The following is a 21,609-nucleotide window of genomic DNA, read 5'->3' as shown; positions in this document are numbered from 1 at the left end:
TAGGGCTACAAAAGATCTCTCCTGCTCATAAGAGAAACAGAGCAGTGAATACAGCAAGGCAGCCCGGGAGACTCTCCCTAGGTGCTGCAAAATACAAGCATCAGTACAAAGGACTGAGGGGCTAAATCATACAATAGGGGGGGGGGGGGGGGGAAGCCAAACAGGTGGCCTGTAATGCCAACGGGGGGATCCCGTGTGTAAGGTGTAGAAGGGGCCTCTGCGCCAAGTGGTGTGAAAAGCCTGGCGCCGCAAGATCGCCTCATCCGAGTCGCCCCGGATGCGGTCATACTGTCCTCGCAGGGTGTGGATCAACTCCTGCCAAATCCCCCGTACAGTCTCTGCTGGTGGCTCCAGTCTCCCCTCAAAGGCCGTGAAACACCGGGCCCTCCAGGTGAACCAGATGGTGAGGCTGTTGAGGAGCTCCCATCGTAAATCCCTCTCCTGTGTCCAGCTGGCGGACGAGAAATCCGGTGCCGGAACCAGGCGAGGCTGGCCCCTAATGAATCTGATGGCCTGACTGTCCTGCTCCATCTCATAGCCCATAGCAGGCCCTGACGAAGTCGACCAAGCAGCGGCACCCCACGGAAACATACCGTCTGGAGAGAGGGGGGCCAGAATACGCAGCATCCGCAGCCAAATCTGCTGCGCCTGAGGGCCATCCCAAAGGCAATGTCTCTGTGTCTCCATAGGGTGGCCGCATCGGACGCAGGCCGCCGGAAGACCGCTGTAAACAAGCCAGGTGCCAACTGCTGAGCCCCTGTGGGCGACCAGCCACCACTGGAAAGTCGAGATCCTGCGGGCCTGTCGACTAGCCCAGAGCCGAGCCCAAAAATCCTCCAGGAACTCCTGTGAGAGTCCCTGTAGCAGCCAATGCCCCGCTGCAGCTGGAGAGACCATCCTCCTCACCGTCAAAATATGCCGCCCCAGCCGAACAGTATACTGGAAAAAGGTGATCTCTGTGGCCTCAAGGGATGCATAAGGATCATGCCACTCGTACTCCCCAGGGTCCCACTGTAGCCGGGCCAAGGGGCGCGCTGCATATGCCCATATGTGCCAATCCGGGAGCACATCAGCAGGGTCGGGGTCAATATGCCCATTCCGAGAAACGGCGGCCACAACCCGTATCCTCTGAAAGGTGCACTCTGCAACCAAAGGCGACTCCACCTCCACTCTCTGAAGGCTGCCCTCATCCTGAATCTCATAGTAGAGGCATCTGCCATCCTCAGTGCAAGCTCTGACAGCAATCAGGATCTCCAACTGTGTAAAGGCTCCCATCCACCGTGGGGCCACTGGCTCGAAAGGCGTGAACCACTCCTCTGTGAGTGCCTCCTGAATATCATCCCTCATAATCAACCCCCCTCTGAAGTGACTCAGCCTCTCCACCTGGATCTCCTCTGGGAGACTGCAGAAGGCCTGCGAGTCTCCAAAACTACGTGCTGGGCCTGCCGCTAAAGGTCCCCAGGCTAGACGAGGCCGAGAACCCAGCATATGACCCTGCTCTGTGCGAACCGCTGGGCTCCAGATGAGCGGCTGTCTGGCCCGCTCCTCAACACAAGGAGGAGGTCGCTGAGAGAGCCCCGGTCTCAGCAGCTCCCAAGCTCTCAGGATGCTCAAAGCAAATCTGTCCTCCCATCCTCTACTGAGGCCTGTCCTCCTCATCTCTATGAAGATCCAGCGAATCTCTGGTGCCCAAGTGCCCCCTGCTGGGGGAGCCCGAGCCTGCAGCCGCTGCAAGAGAAGCTCTTTCCAAGGCTCAGCGCCTGGAAGCAGCCCCCGAACAATAAGCTTCCCCAATAAGGCTCTACTCTGATCGACTGGATCTATAATGCGCAAGCCTCCCTGAGCCAACGGAAGTGTAATAACTGCCCATGCAACCTTTGCCCGGGCTGGCTGACCGTCCCGCCCAGACCAAAGAAAGTTCTTGATCAGCCTCTGTACCTGGCTGATGCAAGAGCTCGAGAAGATCCAGCAAGACGTAATGTACCACATGGTCGCTAACAGCACCTGATTTGCCACCACCACCCTCCCAGCCAAGGATAGTCGAGCTGTACTCCAATACAAAAGCTTCTTTCGAATGCTCAGAAGAAGCGGGGCAATCTGCTGCTCAGGTGACAAATCTAGTCCAATCTGGCATCCCAAATACCGCACTGCTGTGCCAGGAGGAATCCATCTAAAACCGGGGTCTGGGCTCCATGCCGGAATGGGAGCACTACTGATCCAAAAGGCCACTGTCTTGCGCCAATTGATCAATGCTCCCGAAGCTGCACTAAAAACCTGGAGCGACTGCTCTGCCCGAAGAAGATTGGCCTCTTGGCCATGCAAAAATAAGCCCGTGTCGTCTGCAAACTCAGCATCGAGCAGGTCCTCCCCCCAGACTGGGAGCTGGAGTCCTCTCAAACCAACCTCCTCTGTCGTCAAATACATGCTCATAGCCTCCGCAAAGAAGAGAAAAAGAAAAGGGGCGAGGGGACACCCCTGACGGACTGATCTGGTCAGCTCAAAACTCGGCCCCCGTCCTCCTGCAATCAACACCTGGCTACGAGCTGTGGAATATAGAGCCGCCACCCCTCTGATCCATCCTGGCTCAAAGCCCAGGCGAAGCATAGTGCCCTCTAAGAAACCCCAATCAACTCTATCGTATGCCTTCTCAAAATCGAGAAGCATCACGACCAAGTCCTCGCCAAGAAATCTAGCTCGGGCCGTCGCCTCCTAGAAAGTAAAGATGTTGTCAAGGATACTGCGCTCCTTGACGAATCCTGTCTGGGTAGCATGAATCAACTCCCCCAGGAAGGGCTGGATCCTCAAACTCAAGGCCTTTGCTAAGACCTTGTAGACAGTATTGAGGATCGTAATAGGCCTCCAATGCCGAATATCATCTGATACTCCCTCCCCCTTGGGGATAAGAAAGATCAAGCCCTCTGAAAAGCTCTGTGGCATCGCCCCAGTGTCCAAAACATACTGAAAGCCCCTGCGGAGGCCTGGCCCCAAAAGGTCCCAATAGCGCATAAAAAAGGCCGGCGTCAGTCCGTCCTCCCCTGGGCAACTATGTCGCGGGCAGGACCCTCAAGGCCTCGGCAAGCTCAATCTCTGAAAGAGGCGCACCAAGAACTGTACGCATACGATCTGTGACCCTCCTCTGCACATGGGCCCACACAGTCTGTCCGCAAGCATCTCGATCCTCAGTGGGCTGGCTCCGCTGAAAGCAGGTCTCTATAGAATGCAGTGGCAATGGCTCTGATTTCCCCGGGCTCAGTAGCTATCGATCCATCCGGTCTACCAAGCTGACGGACTCCTGCTCGAGCATGGCGAGGTCCAGTGATCTCAAAAAACTCCCCAGTCACTCTATCACCAAGCTGTGTCCACTGTGAGGCCTGACGACGATAGTAAAACTCATGTCTCTGCTCCACTGCCTCTCTAACCTCCTGGCGTGCCTGGCTCAGCTGTGACGCCACCCACTCACATGCAGGTTGCTGCTCCTGAAGGCGCTGTAGCGAAGCAAGGCTGCGTCTTAGCCGATGCTACCGCTCGCGAATCTCTCCCAGCCGTGTCAAAGCTGCAGCGTGCAGAAAACAGATAAGCTCGATGAGTCCCTGGGCACACTGGCCTGCTGCATCCTGGTCAGAGCACTGACTATCATGCCAGATCCTCTCAATGTCCTCAGCGAGACTGGGATCTGTAAGTACCCTCTCTGGGATCCTCAACTGCAAGCTGGGCTCCCGTGTCCTCTCCTCCAATGTCAAGATAACTGGTGCATGATCTGAAAATGAGGTGCCAGCGAGAATGCCGACGGAGCCCCCTCGCTCCCCTAACCAGTCGCCCACATAAAAGCGATCAATCCGTGATAGATTAGTCCCTCCCTGCCGGCGATCCGACCGAGAGAAACTAAGACTGTCCTGAGAGCGGGAGAAGGCCCCATGCTGCCATGCATCAGTGATCCTCAGTGACATGCAAAACCGGTCCCAAGCTGCAAGCTCCGTGCCGTGCACTGTAACATGACTGCCTCCCACCCTATCGGCCGGGTCCTCAAGCATGTTGAAGTCTCCCCCGACACACCAATGTGCGGCCTCTGGCAATGCATCCGTAACCTGGGTCCAGAACTCTGCTCTTGCACTAGCATGATTGGGCGCATAGACGTTGAGCACGCCCAATAGCTCATCATGCATCCTCAGAATGACATACTGTGCTCTACCAGGCACAATGATCCCTCGATCCACAATGGCCTGCCGCCATACATCTGCAATGACCATGCATACTCCTCCCTGTCCACCCAAAGGACCAAACCCTGCAGACCAAAAGGTGTCCCATCTACCAGGCATCACCGAACCATATCTCCGGATCCTGCTCTCACCCAAGTGGTGCTCCTGCATCATCAAAATATCAATGCTGCCACCAACCAGGCATCTCTGAAGCTCCTGCCTCAAGCAACCACGATAGCGTATAAAATGTGCTCCGCCAAGGCCCTGTACATTCCATGAGATGATCCTCATGGATGACCTGCTGAGGTGGATGCTGTCTCAGCCGTACGGCGGGCCTTCGCAAGCGGCTTGGATGGAGAGTAGTCCCCATCCGAGCGGCTGCGAATCTGCCCACCCGGTGTACTGCAAGAATCACGGATCAGGCGCCAGTGGCTATGGCCCATGGCGACTGCCTCCCGCTCTGACAGAGCAACCTCGTGTATACATACATATCCAGGGTCGCGTGCTAAGTCTGCCACTATGCGAACGACCAAATGACGAATCCCTGAGGCATCCACACTCCCGGGATCCAAGAAAAAATGAGCCAACTCCCATAGTCGGCCTATCACATCTGTCACCTCCAGATCGCTCACATGATGAGAAAACTCAACTGCCTGAGTCTTCAAAGTGCTAAGAGCGAGCTCTAGAGTCCACTCCCGGTCGCAAGGGCCACATAGAGGGAACGAGAAGGCCACCGTTGAATCAAGTGCCTCCTCCCCGCGGGCATAGTTTCCACGAGTTTCGGAAACGGGGGTGCGGAGCACGGCGGGAAACGGAGTTTCGGCCTTCGGGAAGAAACGGGGAAACGGAGTTTCGGTTTTAGGGTTTAATACATACATATATAATTAATAAAAACATTACAAAAGCTTGAAAAATACATCTTTGCTTAAGTAACAAGTTCAATGTCAAAGACTCAAATGATAGATCAAAATTCAGAAATGACAACTGTAGGCTCAAGCCTCAAAAGAGTCAATACAAAACAAGATCCATCATCCATCATCCATCATCCATAATCCATAATCCATATGTATAGACTATAGTAAATACAAAACATGATCAAAAAATATCCATGTGGCTGGCAGGCTGGCAGCAGCTGCTGGCATGACAAAATCCTAGAGCTAAGTGCTCCAAAAATCACTCATCAAGATCATCCATGGAGGAGTCATCCTCCGACTCATGAGAGTCAGGCTCAGATGAAGAAATGGTAGGATCATGGTCCTCTGCCTCTGCTGAAGTGGAAGCGATGGATCCCCCCCTCTGCCTCTGAGAATGGGTGGTGCAGCGGGTGTTGTGGCTCGGCACTGTCAGCTCCTCATAAAGCAAGGTGTACATATCACGCTCATTCTGTGGGATCTCTGGGATGAACCTCTCCCTCATGATGTCGATCTTATCCACATTCACCTGTGAAGGCTCCGGATGTCGGGCATTCCTCTCAAGGAGCTGGAGGTTGCAATGACAAAACACCAACCGCTCTAGCTGAGCGGTACTCAGCCTATTCCTCTTCTTTGTATGGAAGAGGGCCCAAGTGCTCCAATTCCTCTCACATGGACCCGAACTGCAATCCTGTGAGAGCACTCGAATGGCGATGCGTTTCTGTTATTGAAATGCACATACAATTAGAAATTAGAACTAAGTGGAAACAAGAAAGATGCACATTGTACAGTGTACTATGTAAACTGTAGTTAAGGGTAGTGAATTACCAGCGTGGGAGCACAATTTCCATACTTCTCCCACCATGAGACAGGCTGTAGCTGAGTCTCTCGAAGCTTTGCAGTCTCTCGACCAAAGCTCCCTGTCTGGTTGCGAAAGGCCAAGAGATCATCCTCTATACATTTCAGCATGTGCACATTACCAGATGTCAAGTTCCTCATGTATGTCATGAAGCCTTCTTCTAGCTCCTCGTTCTCGTATTGCTCCTCATCTCGCCACAAAGGATGCAATACATGTGCTACTGCATGAATCGGCCTGTGAAACCAATCCCATCGCCGATTCCACACAGCCTTGATTTCATCAACCCTTTAGAGATCAAACCATAAGATAAAAAAGGACAAAAAACAAGAGTCAAGAGTCGAGACCAATGTAAAGACTCAAGAGTAAAATAAAGATAAGAAGTAAAGCAAGGGTAGCCATGACTGAGGAGACTTACTGCTCTGCTCTCAAGTAGTCTTGCTTGTTGAGAGCCTCCCCAATCTTGTCCATGTACTCGTATAAAAGGCCTAGAGTACTGCCCTCCATGTCTGTAATGCGTAACACTGTGTAGATGGGGTTGAGAGTTTTGATCAACCCCTCAACCTCTACCCACCACTCCTCTCTCATGACATCACGCACAAAAGCTCTTGCCTTGGGGCTCTCTCTCTCATCCCACTCTAGCCATTCATTTGAGTAGACAGTGCGTACCAACTCTCTGCGGACTCGCAGGAGTCTCTCAAGCACAATGAACATGTATGCAAATCTGGTGGCTGCAGGCTGCAATAGCTCAAGAGTGCTGTAGGCCCGATACATGCTCAAGACTTTTGGCCTCTTCTTCACAAACTTCACCATGCTTCGTGCGGTGCAAAAGATGGCTTCAACCCATTGTATTTGACCTATGTCCTCAATCAATAAGTCGAGGCTATGTGATGCACAAGGGGTCCACACAATGGCTGGAAATTCATCCTCTAGCATAGAGCCCATAGACTTACAATTACTTCCATTATCTGTCACCACCTGCACAACATTCTCAGGCCCAACTTGCACTATAGCCTCCCTTATATGTGTCCAAATAAATGCACCTGTAACTGTGAGACCTGGGAGGGAGGCATCAATGGCTTTCAAAAACATAGTGCCTTTGCAGCATGACACCAAAACATTGTATACATTTCTCCTGCGTACATCTGACCACCCATCACACAATATAGTGCAGCCATACTTTTTCCATGTTTCCTTCAAGGGCTCTAGCTGCACTTCTATGCATGATTTTTCCCGCTTTAGCTCTCGTGTCCGCAGAGCCTCAGATGTAGGGCCATCCCACTCGCATCCAATGCGGCTGATGGCCCTCATGGTCTTCCTCCATTGATTTGTCTTGGCCACATGAAAGGGAATGGCACACCGTATGAACATCCGGGTGAGCTCCCTAGTTGCCTCTGCAATTGCTTGCTTTTGAAATCCTGCTTGGATGCTAGCCCTTTGTACAGTATTTTTTGGAGGGGTGTCTTGTGAATGTGATACATCACCTGGCAAAGGAGTCCTCCTTGCATGCACACCCGACACTGAGGTAGAGGAGAAATCTGATCCTGTGTCTTTGCCTCTGGCCCTCTTTGCTGCTGCTGCTTGACTTGAACCAGCTTCATGCTCTTGACCACCCATTGCTGTAGATACTTCCTCTTTGGGAACGGCAAAACGCTTTTGCCTCCACATTTCAAGGCTTTTCCGAACATCTAGAGGAACAGAGGGGCATGGCCCTACATCTTTGTTTGGAACATGAGCAAGATGGTCCTTCACACGGGTGACACTCCCCGTTTTGACCAACCCACAATATTTACATCTCCATTTCCTGGAGCCACCAGATCCTGCATAAGCCCCCACTTGCTCCACATGCTGCCAAAAAGGATCCGGAGTCCGAGCCATGTTACTTACTTGTGCGGTTCGAGGTCGGAAGACTCGGAGAGATTCGAGAAGTGGAGGCTGTTTTTCTGGTCCTGCAGGCTGCGAGCAAGGTGTGACTCCTTCTTGCTTGGTAGAGCTTAGATGGCAAAGGTGGAGGCCCCAAGTAGAGAGGTAGAGGGCGTGGTAGAGGGCTGATGTGGAGGTAGAGGAGTAGAGGGCAAGGTAGATGGCTAGAGCAGCTCCAAACAGGCGGCGGAAAGAAGCGAAAAATGCCGGCGAAGAGAGCACGCGAGTTTTTGAACCCTGGAAAAAAATAAAAGCTGGAAACGCCGTTTCCGTTTCTGGAAACGTTTCCGAAACGTTTCGGCGTTTCGGTGCTCCAGAAACGCCGTTTTTGGAAACTATGCCCGCGGGCCGGAGGTATCACTACATGAACTCGGATGGGTGCTGGCACATGGGGGCCCTCTTCTCCAAAAAGCCGTGTGAAGGCGTAATCAAAAGCCTCCGAGCGCTGTCTAATGCCGAGGCGACTCAGCCGACTGCGGATAGATGATATCCGTGAAGCCCGAATCGGCATGGTAGGTCTCCTCTGTGGTGCTCGAGCGAGGTCGGTGCTCAGCGCCCTCCAGACTGCAAGTGAGCGCCAGGGGACTGCCAGGGCCTCCCGGGAAGGTGAGGCGGGCGGGGGGGGGAGGAGGGGGGGGCGAGGGGGGTGGAGAGGGAGCCGCTGCCGAAACCGGAGCGGGGATGGGAGGAGGCAAAGGTGGAAGCGAGGCGGTGGGAGGGGACGGGGGTGGGGGGGGGTGAAGGAGGGGGTGCTGGCATCTCCTGGTCCTCAGTCGTCGCCGCAGGGGTCTCCTCCTGGAGGGGAGCAAAACTGTTCCTCACGGGAACCCAGTGAGGCTGAGACTCTGGCTGCTGCTGTAGCGGTCTCTGGGCGTGCTGCTGGGGCTGTCTCCCTCGGCGGCGCCCCTGTCCAGACTGCCACTCCGAGGTCTCTGTGGCCTGAGCAGGTGTCCTGGAGGCAGCCTGTCGAGCCGCATCTGTGGGCGGGCCATCAGGGGCCTGCTGCTGTGGTGAGGGTCGGGGTCTCCTGCGAGGGCAGCAGGCCTTGGCCAGATGACCGACCTGCCTGCAAATGAAGCACTGGTTCGGGAGCCCCGAGAACTCCACTCTCTGATCAATCCATCCCCCCCCTATCCTAGGTAGCTGAATGACCTTAGGAAGGGAGGAGATGTCAGACACCAAAACTCTGACCGAAGGTAGCCCAGCTGCTCATGAGAAAAAGTGCCCTTGGTTAAGCCCTGTTCACACATAGCACTACCATAAGTGAGCATATGCCTACATAGTTAGTCAGTCAAGTCTCTTAACCTACTTGGAGAGAATCATTCATGCATGTAGAGTCAGTAGAAACCTTAGGGTTTGCATTAGAAAGCATTCTGCATATTGCATATCATTCATCCATTGCACATAGACCATTGCAGAAGCCTTGAAATAGCATTTGGTATTTGTAGGATATTTATTAGCATTTATCTGGCATTTTTTCCCATATTTTATAATATTATTTCAGCATTTAAATACCATTAATATCCTTTATTATTTATAAGATTCAGTCGTGTAGCTCTAGGGAGCCAACCGACCAGCCTAAGGATAGTATAAATAGCATTCACTTGCATCATACCAAGCATCTCAGATATGCAGTCAACAAGCGTCAATCCTTCAGCACAAGGAGCATAAATGATCGGTCATTCAGCCCTTAGATCACTACATCCTTCAGTGTTTTCAGCCAGCGTTTCATCCTTCAGCAGCTAGGAGCATCATCGCCAACACTCTCAGCCACGCATCAGCAAAACGCAGCATTCCCTGCAGCCGGCCAGCATCAGAGCTTCATCAACCTTGCTTTTTACAGCATACACAGCAGCTGGCCAGCATACATACTTCATCCTCCTTGCGTTTTCAGCCCCCAGCCACTGCAGAGCAGCATGAGAAAGATGTGGAGAAAGTCTTGCAACTTTTGCGAGATAATGAACTCTACATAAATGCCAAAAAGTCTATCTTCGGCATTAAAGAGGTTCAATACTTGGGCTATATCATCAGTTTCGATGGGATTTGATTGGACCCCTCAAAGGTTCAAGAGATCTTGGATTGGGACATCCCTCAGACCGCCCAAGAGATCCGTTCTTTCGTAGGTCCTTGCCAAGTCTACAGTACCCATGTTCACCAGTTTTCCAACCTTGTAGCACCTCTCACCGACTTGCTCAAGGGGGTGAAGACTCGTAGACAAAAAGTCACAGTCATAGGCAAGGCACTTGATGCATTCCGTGCACTCCAGAAAGCTGCCTCAGAAGCGCCTGTTTTGAAGTTAGCATCTTGGGATGAACCTTTTGAGGTTATTACCAATGCCAGCAATGTAGCCATAGGTGCAGTTCTCCGGCAGGACAATATACCCGTGGCCTACTACAGTAGAAAGTTAGATGTCGCAAAAAAGAATTATTCGGTTTATGAGTAGGAGCTTTTGGATGTGATCACAATGCTCAAACATTGGAAGCCTTTCCTTTATGGACAGGTTTTCACAGTCAAAACAGACCACCAAGAACTTAAGTGGCTTCAAACCATACCAAGTGCCCAGTGGAGTGATCGGCAAGAAGCCAGATGGAGTCCGCTCTTCCAACAATTTGAAGGAATGATCGAGTACATCCTTGGTAAGCATAACCCAGTCGTAGATGCTCTTAGTCGAAAGGCCAGCATCCAGGCACTGCAGGAGTCTACCATTTTCGAAATCATGGGAAAAGACTTAGATAGCATGAAAGACCAGTATGTCGACTCTCCTGAGTTTGGTACTCAATACAATTTGGCCCTCACATCTGAGCCTGGCCATTATTCAGTACAGGGTTGTTCTACAAGAACCGCCTCTGTGTCATTCGGGAAAAGCGAGCAGCTCTTCTCCATGATGCCCATGACTCCTTAGTTGGAGAACATAGAGGTATCAACAGTACCCTCGAGAAATTGGAACGGTCCTTTTATTGGCCAAAAATGAGGCGTGATGTGTATTCACATGTTCAAGCCTGTAAGATTTATCAAAAAGTTAAGGTTCCACATACAAAGAAGGCTGGGTTACTTCAACCTTTGCCTATCCCCAATGTACCTTTCATCGACATTTCTATGGAGTTGTTGGGCCTCTACCAGCATCCACTGGACCCCGTAACACTCGGTGTTTTACCATTGTGGATCGCTTCAATAAGTTCTGCATGCTCATCCCATGCAAGCATATAGCCACAACTGAGGACGTAGCCCGCCTTTTTCTCAAGCATTGGTACTCCATTTATGGTTTGCCTAGCACCATTACATCGAACATGGATTTCAAGTTTACCTCACATTCTTGAAGGGCATTATTGAAAACTTTGGAACCAAGTTACAGTTGTCTAGTGCATTTCATCCACAGACAGACGGCTAGACAGAAATCTATAACCAGTTGGCCTTTGATGTTCTCAAGTCATATTGTCATGACCAGCAGTCCAAATGGGAACATTATCTTCCATTGGTCCAAGCCATCTGGAATAATACTTATTCATCCAGTGTCGGACGGACTCCGTATAAGGCAGCCTTTGGTTGCCGTTTCTCTTCTCTTTTGATGAGAATGGAGTCTCCATCTCTTGAGGCTAACAAAACAATGGAAGCATTTTCCGAAATCATTGAGTCAGTTAAATACCGCTTGACCAAAGCACAGGAAGCTTATAGCAGACAGGCAAATACGTCTAGACGAGATGTTCAATTTAAGGAAGGGGATTGGGTCTATTTGCGCATCATGAAACAGAGATTGAAACAAGTGGGCAAACACTGTCCCAAGCTTTCTTTTCGTAGTTTTGGACCCCTTCCGATAGTTCAAAAGATAAGTGATGTCTCCATGAAGTTAAAGTTGCCTAATGCATGATATTTTCTATGTTTCTTGGCTAAAACCATATGTTGGAGCAGAAGTGTTTGATGTTTCATATGAACAGCAGCCAAACGTGGTAGACAAAGCAGAAGTCATTGAGCTTGAGTAGATCCTTCTTCATCATTGGAAGCATGGTTCCGGTCGACCAATACGTCAGTTCTATACGAAGTTCCGAGATTGAGGTACCCATGAAGCCGTTTGGCTAGACGAGGACTTCTTTCAAGAGTATCCCCAGTTGTTGGTGGACTACTTGGAAGCCATGAACCTGTTGCCAAGCTAAGCAGGAGGGAATGTCGCATGCACTCTGCACTGTTGTGCATGGTGACAAGATGACTCATCATCTCATCAGTGCGACATTGTACAATATTAGTATCCTTTAGGATGATATTTGTCATACGCCGTGACCCATTGTAATCCTTAGTCCAGGATATGTCAAGCACGAGCTACGTAGGTCATTTCTCAGCCATAGTGAGTCAGTCAGTCAGTCACCTAGAACATGGATAGTGCACACTTCAACCTATATGACTTGATTGGGCGCCTATGGCTGGAACTCAGGCATACCAAGGTCAAGCTTGCACACAAAGGATTGATGCCTGGGAGTGTGGGCTAGATCCGCCAGAATAGACAGTTACAATCGATAAGATGACATGACCAAATTAAAGTCTATGTTAGAGTGATTGCTTGATTTTCATGTTACATGAGTTAGATGCATCAGATTGAAAAACCATTACTGTTTTGTGAATGTGGATGGAAAGAGTTTTCATTTGACTTCTGTATTGGGGAGTGCCTAAAATCCAAGACCGGGTCCTAAAAAATAGGGATCTCGGTTTGCCCTAACAAGGCTAACCCTAAAAAATAGAGATTTCCTAAAATTTAGGAATCACTTACTTTATTGAGTGATTTTTGCATCCTAACTGTGCTTGCTAAATTTGGAGGTTTCTATTTTTTGGTAGTTGACACCTCACCACAGAAAGTTCTAGAAGAATGGACAAGTGTCCCAACACTTGTCACTTGAGCTCCAAGTGTTCTAGAAGAATGGACAAGTGTCCCAACACTTTTCACTTGAATTTCCACAAGTGTCCCTCCACTTGTCCCACCTTCTAACATGTGGCTGGACGCTTGTCTTTTTCAGCCTTACTTTCCCTCTTAAGCCTTGAAGCTCTCTTTTCCTATAAATACAACCCTTTTCCTCTCATTCTACACACAACTCCCTTGCTGTAAATCAGTCCCTACTCACCCTAAAGCAGTCCACACCACTTGGGTACGACCCCTACCTCTCCATCAACGCTTCCACATGATGTAACTACTCCATCTTCCACCTTTTCCCATGCTGTCCATTATTGCAGCAAGTCTGTAAATGATGTTTCAACTCTCTTATTACTCCAATTTCAGCTTTATAAAGTCTCTTTTTCCTTCATCTTTGGATCAAGTACAAAGTTGCAGCCATTGTACAACTCTACATCAACAAGAAGGCTGATTACTCTCTCTCCCATTCGGACTTCTCACTATCTATGTATTGTAAGAAAATGCATTTGCATACTTGCTTGTTTTTGTATGTTCATTAGCATAGACTTTTACATGGTCTGTGTGAGAGTGAAGATTACTTCTTCTTCACTCTCAGGTTGATCGTAACCGAACTCAATCGTAAAGTACTTGAATTGAGTAGAAATAAATTCCCATCTTGGGGAGGGGTTGCCCATCTTCAACCCTCAATTTGGCTCCATCATATGTCTCTCAACTTTACTTCCAATATGTATTGCTATCTTATGTACATGTGTTGTAATTAATTTCAGCATTGAGTTATTTGAAGTTAGTTTTGTTATTCATCTATTTTAAGTGTGAATAACCATCGAAAATAAATGGGAATATTAATTGTTAAGCATACCACATTGTACGGGGCGCTTACAATGGTATCAGAGCTTTGGCTTGATCCTATACTCCCTACACTGGTAGCTCTTGCAATTAGTATTTTCTTTAGTTACATGTGTAGGTTGACTTTACTCTTTGCATTTGCTTGTTTTCATAATCATACTCATCCACATGGAGACTCAAGCTACCCACGAAAACCATGTGGGAGAGCAGAGTACTCTTTTGAAAGCAATAGAAAGCTTTCGGGAGGAAAATCAATTGATTCGTCAGCAACTCTCAAATATGGAGGCTACTAAGAAGAATAGTGCGAAGAAGGAGAGAGGCCAATCAGTCTCAAAACAATCAAAGAGGCGTCGTCAAAGTTCTTCTTCATCAAGAACGTTTTCTTCTTCTTCTTCCTCTTCTTCATCAGATGGGAGTTCACACCATTCTCGTGGACGAAGCTATCAAAGGCAGTCTCATCAACATCCTTGCAAACATCGTTGATCACCATCTTCTTCTCCATCTTCCTCTTCAACTTCTTCAACATGAAGTTTTGGGCATAGAAGAAGGCAATCAAAGAAGACCGAATCCTTATCCCAGCTTGAAAAGAAGATCAAATTTAGTACGTATGATGGTTCTCGTAACACCGATCTTCTTCTTAAGTTTATTCGTCAATTTCAAATTTTATATGGTCATGATAACTATAAAGAAAAAGAAAAGATCAAGTTTGCAGCTCTTCATTTGATCGACTTAGCTCACACTTGGTAGACGGAGTTGGAATGTGACCATGCTGCCCCAAAATCTTGGAAGTCTTTTATTCGAATGCTGAAGGCCCCAATTTCTTCTCGTTCATTTCAAAAGAGATGTGAAGATGGAGTGGGATCGGTTTTGGCAAAGAAAGATTGAGTCTCTTGATGATTATACGAAGAGATTTTGGGAGCTACTCTTGAAGGTTCAACACTTAAAGAAAATCAGCAACTCTGAAAAGATGAGGAAGTTCCAAGGTGGCCTAGACTTCAGACTTCGTACTGCTCTCAATCATTATCGCTGCTCCAATTTGAGAGAACTCATAGACCATGCAGAGACATGGGAAATGGAACATGGCAACAACAAGGTGCTTCAAAAGAATGAAAAGAAGAGGTCCTTTGACAAGGAGGATAATTCAGCCACTAAAGAAGGGGGAAAACAGCAGCAAAGGCAGCTACCAACTCAAAAGAAGATGAGGCCTTATGGACCTTCCAATGCCCCTCAATTCCGCTCCAATATGTATTCCCAAACAATGCAGATCTCGAAAGAAGAAAAGCAATGCTACATGAAAGAAGGGAAGTGCTTCAAGTGTGGACAGCCAGGTTACATCTCCAAACATTGTCCCAACAAAGGACAAAACAAACCCTCCAACAACTCCGTACCACGAGTCACAATCAATGCGATAGGAGATGTGGTGGGGAACATAACTCACACCCCAGAGATGCGCCAACTATTGAAGGCTTGGGGTCAAATGCAAGGAAAGCAAGCTCTTTTCTTGATAGACCCTGCAGCCAATGAGAACTTCATCTCTTGGCAATTAGCAAAAGAGCGTGGCCTAAGGAATGAAGATATGGATACTCCATTGGAACTGCACCAAGCTGTTCATCCTGATGATGGAGATGCAGAGAAGACAGTTGTACCTTACATCAGCAAGCTGAAATTCCAGCTACAAGGCTACAGTGATCAACATCGCCGATCTTGATGGTTATGATGTGATTCTCGGCATGCCTTGGAATCATAGGTAGATTCAGCTCTCTACTCCTAGAAAAAGAAGGTGGAATTCAAGCATAGAGGCAAGAAGGACGAAATCCAAGCTAGAGTAAGCGGAGACACCATACCATGTTAGAAGTCATCTCCTGTCTATACATATACACCAGGGCCTCTGTTGTGGGTGTGCCCACCCTTTTTAGGTGTCTTATCATTTTTCCTCACTCGTATTTTTCCCCCATTTTTCCCTATTTTTTTGTGGCATAGGAGGCAGTCTTGTAGTGGCAAGAGGACCTTGAACGTGGCCGACTGCATCTGTGGGGACTCTAGAGGTGGCCGACTGCTCTGCACAGGTCATGGACCTCCATGATGCTGGCCGACCCCCCCTGCTGCTAGCCGACTGTGCATTTCAGCAGTCGTGGGGTTTTTGTGTCCTGTCAGCTGCCCTACAGCAAGCTGACTGCAAAATGGCCCCCAGCCCCCTTGTCACCATTGTATCATTCCGGGATTCTTTTGTGTATATAGAGCAGAGTTACACGCCTCTATCTCTCTCTCTTGTGCTATGATTTTTTGCATTGCGTTTTGCTCTTGTTTTCCCAGATCTGGTCATCATCTCCACTGCGCATTCTGACATGGTATCAGAGCCTAGGATTTAGATAGTTCTTGGGATTTGTGTGAGCAAGAGGGGGGCTGTTGTGTTGCTGATTGGTGGACTGTTCGGGAAGAGGAGAAGCAAGAGGACGGCGGGCTGATTTGCTGGACAGCCACTTGCAGGTGTTAGTTCTTCTTTGTTCCCACCCACCCACCCTTTTCAGAGTACATCCCCGCAATGGCAGATCTGTTTGAGATGGTCGAGAGGCATGTGAAGATCCTGACACTCCCCACGTTCCCGGTGGACCGTCAATTGGACGGGAACAACTACGGCATTTGGAAGGTTATGATGGAATCTGTTCTGGAGTCTTACGACCTCGCTGATTTCATCGTTGTTGGGGTTCCACGGCCGGAAGTAGAGGAAGGGGAGTTACCGTCGATCTGAAAGGACCGGGAGGCACAGGCACAGATGTGGGATCGTGTCAACGCCAGGGTCCATTCGTTTATCTTTCTCAACTGCACACCGCAGGCAATCAATCATGTAAAGCATATGACGCTGGCCAGAGGTATATGGCAGCATTTGGCTTCTCTTTACAACAGGGTATCGCCCATGAAGAGGATTTCCTTGGAAGTACAGATGCGGGTTATGAGCCCTGCAAAGTTGTCGACGATGCGGGAGCATATTAACAAGCTGCAGGCTCTTCAGCAGGAAGTTCTTCAGGCTGGGAAGGAGATATCGTCAGAGGACATGGCCATAACGTTGCTGTCACACTTGCCCTCTCAGTACTCAGCATTTTACTCGTCTTTGATTACCAGTGGCAGGCTCAGCATCATCATGTGGGAGGAGCTTGTGCCCATGGTCTTGGACCAGGAGGAACGATTCACGAACCCTCCTCAGGGTGGAGGTTCGGAGGCCTTAACTGGCCAACGATTGAAAGGCCGTAACATGGGCAAAGGGAAGGCTTCATCGGAGAAGTCTTCTGAGAAGAAGTCCGTTACCAACCGCGAGAAACTAAAGGCAGAGAGGATTAGGACCTGTAATGATTGTGGCGAGAAAGGCCACTATTGGAGGCAGTGTCCCAAGCGAAAGACCGAGAAGGGTGAAGATTCCTCAGCAGCAATCATGAAGACTCCGGCTTTTGTGCACCTGGAGGTGATGGCCACCGATGTTTCATTTTCTTTAGGCAGGTTGGAGGATTCTCTGCAACGGATACTTGGGAGTGGATTCTAGATAGTGGTGCTTCCAGGCACATGACTCCTTCCCGTTCAGATTTACAGGATCTCTCCAAGTATTCTGGTCACATTCTTACTGGGGATACATCCACTATCCTAGTTCACAGTGAGGGCAGGATGGAGATAGTTCACGATGGCAGAGGAGGGAAGCATTCCTCCCGGGTGTTGTATGTTCCGTCACTTGGTTTTCATCTGTTGTCAGTGCATTAGGTTTGCAAGACTGGCGTATGGGTGGCGTTTGATGAGCATTTTGTTGCTCTCCGGGACAAAGCAACAGGCCAGGTGGTTTGGGAAGGTGGAGTGGAGAATGGAGTTTACAAGCTTTCAGTACTCTCTCTCCCAGGTCCTCAGGTTTGTAATGAGTGGCTGTCTGGTAATGGCCACTTAAGTGTGGATACGTTGCAGTGTAGGCTTTCCGGGACCAGATGGTGGATAGCTTGCCAGTAGATGGCAGCAGTTGGCAGGAACTCTCCAGTACTGATGTTGGTAGTTCTTGTGTTTGTCAGTTAGAGGAAACTGAACAGGTAACTTCTGCTCTAATGTCTCGTAGTATTCGGGACAAAGAACCTCTTGTAGATGAGGATGTTTCTTCCACGGGGACCTTTCGGAAAGCCAGGTAGGTGGCAGTTGATTACTTGCAGAAGGAGGTGCATACTCCAGGCTTAGTGGTTCCGGATTCAGAGGGGGTGGTTGACAGGTTTCAGAAGGCCTTGCGTGGTCTTCAGCAGGTTTCCAGGACTTGGTTTTGCACCGTAACAGGTGTTGATCCTTGTGAGCAGTGTGATGCCTCTTTGACTCAGAAGCAGAATGGTTCATTGATCTGGTTGATGGACACCAGATTGGATAGGAGCTTCCTGATGAGGCAGTTGAGCTCATGGTTGCGGATGACTCTTTGGGAGGCAGGATTGCGTTTCCTGTGGTTTCTGCGGCATGTGAAGGATCATGGACTCTTGTACACAGGAGGGGGATTGATTGATGGAGTCCACTGGAGGAACCCATGGTCATCTAGAGGCACTTTGTTCGTGAACAGATCGTTGTTGATGACATCTTGCTAGAGTTCTGTTCGACGAAGGATAGTACGGTGGACCTCTTCACGAAGTCGCTATCTCAGGATTTGCTCAAGCGGCACCCCAGCTCCCTGTGGTTGGTTTCACAGCCAGGAGCTAAGAGGGGGTGTTAGAAGTCATCTCCTGTCTATACATATACACCAGGGCCTTTGTTGTGGGTGTGCCCGTCCTTTGTAGGTGTCTTATCATTTTTCCTCACTCCCCGTATTTTTCCCTATTTTTCTGTGGCATAGAAGGCAGTCTTGTAGTGGCAGGAGGACCTTGAACCTGGTCGACTGCATCTGTGGAGACTCTGGAGGTGCCCGACTGCTCTGCACAGGTCGTGGACCTCCCTGATGCTGGCCGAGACCCCCCTTGTTGCTGCTGGCCAATTGTGCATTTCAACAATCGTGGGGTTTTTGTGTCCTGTCGGCTACCCTACAGCAGGCCGACTGCTGTTGGGGGGCCATATAAAATGGCCCCCAGCCCCCTTGCACCATTGTATCATTCCGGGATTCTTTTGTGTATATAGAGCAGAGTTACATGCCTCTATCTCTCTCTCTTGTGCTGTGATTTTTTGCATTGCGTTTTGCTCGTGTTCCCAGAGATCTGGTCATCATCTCCGCTGCGCATTCTAACATACGAATGGTAAGCCATATGCAAGTCTCTCGAGCCATTAAAGATTGTGTGCAATGTTGTTTGATTTATGTGAATGATGTCCATAATAGAAAAGAAAATATGAATGTTCAAAACCAAGAGCAAATAAAGCTTTTGGAAAAGTACAAAGATTGTTTTTCAGAAGATCTTCCTTATCAACTTCCACCAGAAAGGCCGGAAGACCATCAAATAGATATCATTCCTGGAAGCTCTCCTCCCAATCTTGCACCATACCATGTAAGCCGACCTCAACAAGAAGAAATAAGAAAACAAGTGGAGGACCTACTTCGCCGTGGCTTGATTAGGCCAAGCAGTTCTCCTTATTGCTCCCCAGTTCTTCTTGTTCAGAAGAAGGATGGCACATTTAGAATGTGCATTGAGTATCGAGCTCTCAACAAGATATCATTCCTGGAAGCTCTCCTCCCAATCTTTCACCATACCGTGTAAGCCGACCTCAACAAGAAGAAATAAGAAAACAAGTGGAGGACCTACTTTGCCGTGGCTTGATTAGGCCAAACAGTTCTCCTTGTTCAGAAGAAGGATGGCACATTTAGAATGTGCATTGATTATCGAGCTCTCAACAAGATTACTGTGAAGAACTGCTTCCCAAGAATCTATGACATTCTGGATCAATTAGGAGGCTCCAAGATCTTCACAGTCGGATCGACTTAAAGAGCGGCTATCATCAAATCAGGGTGGTACCACAAGATGTCCATAAGGCAACCTTCCGCACTTCATTCAGTCTTTATGAATTCTTGGTCGTTCCCTTTGGATTGACCAATGCATCGGCTACCTTCAACCGAATGATGGAACACATCTTCCGAGATCATCGCCAATATGTAGGTACATTCTTTGATAACATTCTTGTGTTCAGCAAGAATGAAGAACATCACCAACAGTTGGAAGAGGTTTTGCAACTTCTTCAAGAACACCAGGTTCTAATCAATGGTAAAAAGAGTGAGTTCTTTATGGATAAGATAAATTATCTTGGACATGTCATCTCTTCTGAAGGCCTTCAAATGGATCCTGAGAAGATTAGAATTACTCAAGGATGGCGAGATCTTTGAGATGTGCATGAGGTACGATCTTTTCTTGGATTGTGCTCATACTACCGTCGATTCATCAAGCATTTTGCACATATAGCTTCTTCTCTACATGACTTGACAAAGAAGAAAAGCTCTTTTTGGTGGATGGAAGCTGAGAAGGCACTTCACAAAGCTAAAAATAGTCCTCACTTCAGGACCATACTCATCATTCTTGATTTGTTAAAACCATTTGAGGTGGAGGCAGATGCTTGCGGAGATTGCATTGGAGCAGTTCTCAATCAAGAAGGCCATGCTGTGGCTTTTGAAAGTCATCGGCTAAATGATGTAGAGAAAAGGTGTGACATTTATGAAAAGGAATTATTAGCTGTGGTACATGCCTTAAAGATTTGGAAGCATTATTTATTAGGCAACGAGTTTTTGGTTAGAACTGATCATCAAAGCTTGAAGTATTTCAAAACTGGCATCTACAAGAAAAACATGCGAAATGGGAAAACTTCCTATCCATGTTTCATTTTCAGATTATGCTCCTGGAAAGCATAATGTAGTGCCAGATGCACTTTCTAGAGTCCCTCAAATTTCAACCATGACAGTGGCCCATCATGAAGAGTTTCAAGAGATGCAGAACACATATGAGAAAGATGCTGATTTTGCAGCTGTTTGGGCAAATTTATAGCAAGGAGGGTCTCATACAGATTACTTTATCAGAGACGGTTATCTCTTGGTGAATAATCGCCTTTGTATCACTCTTCCTCTTCGAGAAAAAGTGTTGAGAGAAGGTCATCAACCTCCATATGCAGGTCATCGAGGAAGGGCAGCCACTTTGAGTGCACTAGAGCTTTTCTTCTACTGGCCCACACTTCGAAGAGACACCCATGACTTCATAGAGTCATGCTTGGTTTGTCAAAAATCCAAGTATGACAGACAAAAGACTCCTGGTTTACTGCAATCCTTACCAGTTCCAGATGGTCCTTGGGAATCCATCACTATGGATTTCATCTTAGGTATTCCAAGAACTCCACAAAGTCATGACATGATTTGGGTTATTATTGATAGATTCAGCAAGCAATCACATTTTATTCCTTGTCATAAAACACTGAAATCTGCACAAGTTGCAGGGCTCTTTATCCAACACATTTTTAGATTACATGGGATGCCTTATGAAATAATATCTGATAGAGATTCTAAGTTCACAAGCAACTTTTGGCGGGCTTTATTTGAAAACTTGGGGACTACCTTGAAGTTTTCTTCTTCTTTCCATCCTCAAACTGATGGGCAAACAAAGGTCATGAATCTCACACTCCTTGATATGCTCAAAGCTTATGTTAGTGAACATAAGACCCAGTGGGAGAAATACCTTCCTTTGCTGGAGTTTGCCTACAACAATACAATGCATTCATCTATAGGAAAAGCTCCAAATGAGGTTATACAAGGTAAAGTGATTCCGCCACCAATTCTTCGCACCAAAGATAAGATTTTTGCTGCTGATGAGTTTGCTTTAGATTTGAAAATAGCAATGAATCAAGTCCGCTCCACAATCAGGTCGGCTCAAGAGCGACAAAAGAAGCAAGCTAACAAGCGTCGAAGGCATTTGGTCTTCGAGAAGGGCAACTATATTTTGCTGAAATTTGATAAAAGCCGTCTGAAGCAGGGAACCAGCCAAACTTCATCTTTTCCAAAGTTGTCCAATAGATATTATG

At 48.2% G+C, this 21,609-nt stretch overlaps 2 protein-coding genes across 3 annotated transcripts in view; one reads left to right on the top strand and one right to left on the bottom strand.

The window, feature by feature from the left end:
* LOC147618897 (protein RETICULATA-RELATED 1, chloroplastic-like) overlaps positions 1 to 21,609 on the top strand; it is an 83,599-nt gene that overhangs the window by 22,457 nt on the left and 39,533 nt on the right. The window lies entirely within an intron of this gene.
* On the bottom strand, positions 5,117 to 7,477 carry LOC147618898 (uncharacterized). Its single transcript, XM_086773996.1, has 3 exons — positions 6,382 to 7,477; positions 5,936 to 6,251; positions 5,117 to 5,828 (listed from the first exon to the last, which is right to left on the bottom strand). Exons 1-3 carry the CDS (start codon positions 7,332 to 7,334, stop codon positions 5,370 to 5,372), a joined length of 1,728 nt encoding a protein of 575 aa, XP_086630122.1. The 5' UTR covers positions 7,335 to 7,477; the 3' UTR covers positions 5,117 to 5,369.

This window comes from Cibotium barometz, chromosome 34, assembly GCF_041138505.1.
Source record: "Cibotium barometz isolate CiBa-2024 chromosome 34, ASM4113850v1, whole genome shotgun sequence".
In the NCBI taxonomy this organism is placed as follows: Eukaryota; Viridiplantae; Streptophyta; class Polypodiopsida; order Cyatheales; family Cibotiaceae; genus Cibotium; species Cibotium barometz.
This window is presented reverse-complemented; position numbering and strand designations above follow the sequence as displayed.

Coding starts and splice junctions, on each gene's coding strand:
- LOC147618898 (XM_086773996.1), bottom strand. CDS start 7,334: ATGTTCATACGGTGTGCCATTCCCTTTCATGTGGCCAAGACAAATCAA. Junction 6,252..6,381: donor GACTACTTGAGAGCAGAGCA/GTAAGTCTCCTC, acceptor TGATCTCTAAAG/GGTTGATGAAATCAAGGCTG. Junction 5,829..5,935: donor GAAATTGTGCTCCCACGCTG/GTAATTCACTAC, acceptor TTTCAATAACAG/AAACGCATCGCCATTCGAGT.